The sequence below is a fragment of the Adiantum capillus-veneris genome, chromosome 8, assembly GCF_014529385.1.
Source record: "Adiantum capillus-veneris isolate H3 chromosome 8, ASM1452938v2, whole genome shotgun sequence".
Lineage (NCBI taxonomy): Eukaryota > Viridiplantae > Streptophyta > Polypodiopsida > Polypodiales > Pteridaceae > Adiantum > Adiantum capillus-veneris.
The window spans coordinates 73,818,927-73,825,181 of record NC_140938.1 but is presented as its reverse complement, the minus strand read 5'-3'; the positions used below and the strand labels follow the sequence as shown (position 1 = coordinate 73,825,181).

Sequence of the window (6,255 nt, the reverse complement as noted above, 5' to 3'; positions counted from 1 at the left end):
TGAACAGTTGGATCCATGAAGGATCTCACTGCCAAAAACATTAATGTTCTTAGGAAGATACAACCACCTTTGTTTTCGAGGACGAAAACGCTTCTTCAAGGGGGGAGTAATGTTAGGCCAAGGGCGGCCAAAGGGTCTGAATGGCTCAGGGCGGCTAGGAGCCGAGGGCCAGGCATAAGTTAAGGGGTCCTACTTGCAAGGGCCAAGGGCTATAAGTAAGGAGGTTGGGTCCTAGGAGGAGAACGGTATGCCAGTCCACCCTTTGGCCTTTCAGCTACTAGACAATAAAAGGCATAGAAGTGCTGGTAATGACATTCGGGACTGTGATTTTATTCTTGAAATGGCAATTGAAATTGATTTTGATGAGATTAGCTTCAGCTTTAGACACGAAACAATTTTGAGTGGGTTTTTTTTTGTCCTTGAATCGTGCCATCCCTCACCTCTTTTAAATTATTATTTTTGGAGTGTCCTTTTGAATCATTCTACAATACCAATGGCTCTTATTTCAGATCCAAAGGTATGATTTTAGTAGTTTTTGTGGTTTTGTGAAACTGTGACATGCTTACATGAAAAGTATGAAGAAGAAAAAGATTTGCTGCTATAAAAGTGATTGATTTTAGCTGATCTCAGGTTGCTTATAGGTATTGATTTACGATGGTCTAAAATCTGTGCACCTCGATCTCTTTCAAAGGCTGAGGACAGCATCAAGATGCGTTCGAAGTTCCGTTGCTACTTTGAATACTATTGGGCTTGTGTTTTCAAGGTCAGTCCACTAAAAGTCTCTTTGATAGCCCATGGAGTGGTTGACGTGGTTGATATGAGTTTTATGCATTTAATTAAAGTGATAAAATGCGTGTAATAGTGTAAGTTTATTCCCAAAATGTTTTTTGAGTAAAGGGGCCTTGTTTGTTTGTGGATTCTTATGTGCAATTTTAGCTCTTACTTTACTTTGTTCATTTCAATGCTTTGCGAATACGGTTGCATCAGAAGACAATAAAAAGTTTCAGGCGAAAGGAGAATGGAACTATGGAGGATCACACTATGAATCATTCATGTTGGTAATGAACATAGTGATTGCATTAGATTGAGCGATGATAAAAGAGTTTAGCATGTGGCCATATATGGGCTCAAGATGGAAGGTGGTAACAAATGCTAAAAAGTATATGCACCACATATGGGAAAGGGCAAATAGTATGTGGGCTACAACAAGTAGCACGTGGGCCATATTGAGTAGCATGTATGAGGCTTATAGGGTTCCGTGGTGAAAGTGTGACTATGCACATAAATGGTGCATGCTTAGCTTTTAGGGATTGTTCTCACTGCGAGTGTAAGCTAAAGGATTCCTCCAACATCAGGAGATTGCCATACTGCTGATTCTTTAACTTTGACTAGATGAGGACTGAATGATTGCCAAAGAAGATGAGAAAGTGGTTGAAAGACTGGGTGACTGATCACATAGAACATTGTCTTTTATTACTTCTTCTAAAAGTCAATTTACATTGTTTTCAAGACGGTTGAGTCATTTATCCATGCAATTGCTTTTCATGATAGCGTTTTATAGTGAAAAATGTTGATTGTGAAAAGGTATGCAACTGTTTTTGGGTTGTGTGTTTATGTGTTTCTAGAAAATTTGATGGCTCAGTTGAAAGATTGGCCATAAACATGTTTGTATGAGATCAAAAACACCTTGCACTATTCATCTGATTGAGTTTCGAATATGCCTTTTCACGCACATTTTGAGGGGAGGGGTGTTAAGAGATTCAGACTGGATCATATCCCACCTGCCCTTCATCTAGATCGACAAAAACTAGACATAAGAGATATCCCAAGAAGAGATGGCAACTGAGGACTGCTGACTTTTTCGAGATCATGCAAGCCCTTACAAAGGGCTCCCCTATTTGCAACATATTACACACCTTTCATCACCATAGGATGGAGCTGACTAGGCTTGCATTTTCATGATGTACTATTCCAAAGCATATGATATGTATTGAGCCCCATAGTGAGTGGAGCTCCATCCAACCCTCATGTATGCACGTTACTAGTTGACACCCTCTTTTTTAGGAGGGATCAACGCCCCAATCCTCCATGATGTGTGGTCTTTCTTTGTTGCAGCTACATAAGACCCTAGGTAGTGGGGCTTGTCTTCTGCCAATGAGCCCGTGGGGCCTGTCTCTTTCATTTAGTATACCGTTGGCATTGGCTGCCATATCTTACTGTACCAGCAGGGTAGTGGGGCTTGTCTTCTGCCAAGGAGCCCGTGGGGCCTGTCTCTTTCATTTAGTATACAGTTGGCATTGGCTGCTGCCATATCTTACTGTACCAGCAGCAGCATGAGCCTATAAGCAGGGTATGAGGGGCCATAGTAGCTCTTAATGTAGTTGATGTGCTAATTCTACCAGCAGTGCGGTACCTATTACATATATGCCAACAGAATTTCTTATTTAATTTAAGGGCATGATTGTGAGCTAAGAATTGTTATAAGACTACCAAATATTGAAGTCTACCTCATATTGTTGAACCGAATATAAGCCAATTGTCATCTTCTGGAAGCGATTTTGCTACCTTTCTGACTAGGCAGTGTCTGTGAAAGTACAAAATTTACTGATTTATTTGGCTCGAAAGAAAGTTAAAAGGTTATCAATCAAAACAAGCAGTTCTATAATTTGATTGTTTGATTGTTTTTCGTTTTGGTTTTAGGCTTTCCAAATGTTTTTTGCTGTTGTCAGCATCATGACTAATGATTATATTATTAAGCAGGTAGAATTCCGAACTTATTCTTCTGAGCTTCCAATCAAAGCAGTATCAGAGGTTCCGAAAGGGGCACTACCAGCTTATTGCAGGCCAGGCTTTGGTCCTGTATGGACTTTGCGGGAGAAGTACCAGGTTTGTTTCCTTTCTGGAAAATGTTGAATCTTCTTTGATGGCTTTGATACTGAATCAGTTGGAAGCATGCTGGAACTTTTTGTAGGTTAACAGAACATATCCTTGTAAATACACTCCTGGTCATTTAGAAATGGTTGACATAGGTGAGGACCTATTTGCAAAATGTCAATCGGAAAAGGTCACAGCTTTTAACATATTCAAGCAGGCCTTCATGGCGTAAGTATCTCTTCTTTGCACAAAGCTTTTCTTTTGTCTTTGTTGCTTTGTTGACCCAATGCATTCTCACTTGAGCATACATTTGTGAGCGCATTCATACAATATGTGTATGCAGTGAACCATGTGTAAGGGAGTGAGAAAAGGGGAAGGGGGGGGGGGGGGGGGGAGAGAGATTATATCAGTGTATAGATGGGGCAAAAACAATGTCACTGTGAAACGCGTTTCAGCAGCACTGAAATATGGAACGCCTGAAACATTGGGCGAAATCTTTGATCTTTTTAACAACTGCACCCGCGTTACATCCTGTCTTTCAAACTGGGGTGAATTGTTTCATAGCGAGTCTCCATGTTTGAGAGAGAACTGCTTCAAGGCTGAAGCTGTTCGTGGTAAACATTGGACTGACCCGGTGCAAATAGCATGAGGGAAATTCTTTTTGCATGCAAAACCTGTATTCTGTAAGTACACACAATCTCCATTCACATAGCTACCTGTTTTGCTAGGTTCAGGGCATGCAATTCACACATCTTTCGTGATATGCACCTATTGTGTGTTGTTATATGCATTTATGTCAAGACATCAACATTGATATTAGTTGGCCCATTTCTACAGAAATTTCTTACATTAAGAATTTGTCTTATCTTTGGCACTGGGGTTCAAGGTCTCATGCCTATTTGGTCATTTTAAGCATCCAGAATAGTTAATGTTATCTTGCACTATTGAACTTGGTGGAGAAAGCTTTATACAAATTCCGTACCTAATTTGTACCTGATGCATCAAATTAAGGTACCTATCTACCTCATTTGAATTTGAGAAACACAAGGCATTAAATCTTACTCACATGAGTCAGCCAATGCAGAGTGCAACAAAAGATTTGTCTCAGATTTTAAAGAAGATTCGTCATTCATAAAGGGTTTTGCTTCTAGAATAAATAAGTTTCCTTAAATCTCTCCCCTCTTGCATTTGATGACAAACCTAAATTAAGCTTACTTTGAGCCTGTTGCATGGTAGGAAATGGGTCATTTGGTTGAAGGAAGAGTAAAATATTTACCTCTTCAATAGGCCAAATCGAATATGGAATGTCATTTTCATGTGTAAATGGTTTTAAGAAGTACACAGTAAAAACGTAATGCCGCTCAAAATGTGATATAATCTCTGAAGGCTGTATGGAGATAAATCTCATACAATCTGATGGTGAGTAGGTCTTTGTAAAAGCTGCTCTCCTGCCTAACAAAACTCAAAGAGAGCTCTTCAAAAGGATCATATAAGGGGAAGAAAGTTGCAGATAAGCATTGCATATGTCTCCAGTTCAAGTAAGGAGATTGGGCCAGCTTATGTCTGTAACAAACTTGGTCACCCCAAGTCAAGATCCTGTCGTGACACAGCAGAGATTCACTTCAAAACACTTCACAAATTTAGGAGCCGACATGGCCCAATGTAGTTCTGTGCCAAGAGAGATTGGCCCCAAAGACTAGCGCCCTTTCGGTATTTCTTTTATATTAATCTTTGAGCGAAGTACAACTGCCCGCGGGTGCTCGCTCTCAGACTTTGCATCCAGATGCTCTGAGAAGTGAGACCCTTGGGTCACTTATAAAGGTTTACAAGGGTTGCTAGAAGCAGAGCCCAAAAGCATTAAACTCAAAAGCAATGAGCTACAAAAGCAACTTGGCTAAAATCTGCCAGCAAAGGAGTCAGCACTGATTGCGGAAATCCGTACAGCCAGGCCACGTCAGCAACCAGAGTAAAACGTGGAAAATCCGTACGTTGCCACGTCAGCCAGTCAGCACGTTTTTCGAGCGTTCCTACAGTCTGTCACGTCAGTCAGTCAATGCATATTTCAGACGTCCGTACAGTCAACCACGTCACCACCGATGTGTCCCGATTTGCATTGCCACGTCATCAATTTGTGACAATCAACACAAAATAGAAGGCTCCACTTAAGGATGACGCCTCCAACACTACATAGCTCAACGTATAAAGTACCTTGGAAGAATGCATCCCCCCTTTACCGTTTCGGATCAGATCTATAGTGCCATCATTATGAATAGGAATCACTGACTTGTTGCCAATGAAGATAGAACCACAGTGCTGCCACATATTGGACAAAGATCCTTCGAAAATGTCATGTGTTGGGACGCAGAAGATTTCTTGATATCTTGGGTCATTGGCTTCCTAGAAAAACCTCATCCAATGAGGAGTATATTCTCATTCTAGACCTCCGGCGTAGCAAAATTAGCCATCACACCCAGACCGCGTTGATTTGAAACGGGTGTCTTGTTGCACTAAAATCACATACCCAAGCAATCTCATCCAATCAAGAATATTTGGTGGTTAGCACATCACAATGCAACACAAATGCTCGCATAATCATGTTACCAGACGTAAGAAACATAAAGCCGCCAATGAGCACTCCCCTTGCAAATAACCATCCAGGTCCGAGCCATGAGCTGTCAACGACTCCCTCATCACTCCTCCCGCAAATAACCTAAAAGGTACGAGCCATGAGATATAGAGGCCTTTTACAACCAAACGCCCCTCAGACTGCAGCCTACGTTGTTTGGAGGTGTTGAGAGTAACCACTATTCAGACTTTTGAATACTCCCCCCGCAAATAACTACAAGGGTTCGGGCCATGAGTAAAAACAACACTTTTCAAACATTCAATACCCCCCCCGCAAATAACCACAAGGGTCCACGCCAGGGGTATGTGCAAGCATTCTCAAATATCATTTCTCAGTACTCCACCCTGGAGTAAATCACCAAGCATTGAAACCAGTATTAAACCAAAGTCAAACAATTCAAATCGGCACCAAAACAGATTCAAAACAGATATCATCCATTTTTAACAAATTCCAAACAGGGATCACCGAACAAGTTCTCAAACAGAACTCAAAAAACTGCTAAATAAAACTGAAAAAGCATTCTCGACATCAGTCGAGCTCGAAAGTCGACAGGGCTTCCGTCTTAAAACCTCCACCAACATGAGGGTTAGATTTCTTCCACAAATTTGTAGCTGACTGCAGCATGGTCCATAAGCTCTCAAATAGTCAAAACAGGCCTCGACAGACAGTGTTCCTGTGGCGGTGATGGTAGCCCCAAGATATACCAATCAGATTAGACCTCCACGCTCCAAGGTTACCAGCTCAAGAAGAGCTCA

The 6,255-nt window shown here is 41.3% G+C and overlaps 1 protein-coding gene across 1 annotated transcript; it reads left to right on the top strand.

The window, feature by feature from the left end:
- The first annotated feature begins 625 nt into the window (after positions 1-625).
- Positions 626-3,233, top strand: LOC147452376 (uncharacterized). The gene is made up of 3 exons (XM_086518930.1): positions 626-763; positions 2,761-2,886; positions 2,972-3,233. The coding sequence occupies exons 1-3, from the start codon at positions 710-712 to the stop codon at positions 3,104-3,106; spliced, it is 315 nt and encodes a 104-aa protein (XP_086375056.1). The 5' UTR covers positions 626-709; the 3' UTR covers positions 3,107-3,233.
- The last annotated feature ends 3,022 nt before the right edge of the window (positions 3,234-6,255 follow it).

Coding starts and splice junctions, on each gene's coding strand:
- LOC147452376 (XM_086518930.1), top strand. CDS start 710: ATGCGTTCGAAGTTCCGTTGCTACTTTGAATACTATTGGGCTTGTGTT. Junction 764..2,760: donor ATTGGGCTTGTGTTTTCAAG/GTCAGTCCACTA, acceptor ATTATTAAGCAG/GTAGAATTCCGAACTTATTC. Junction 2,887..2,971: donor CTTTGCGGGAGAAGTACCAG/GTTTGTTTCCTT, acceptor AACTTTTTGTAG/GTTAACAGAACATATCCTTG.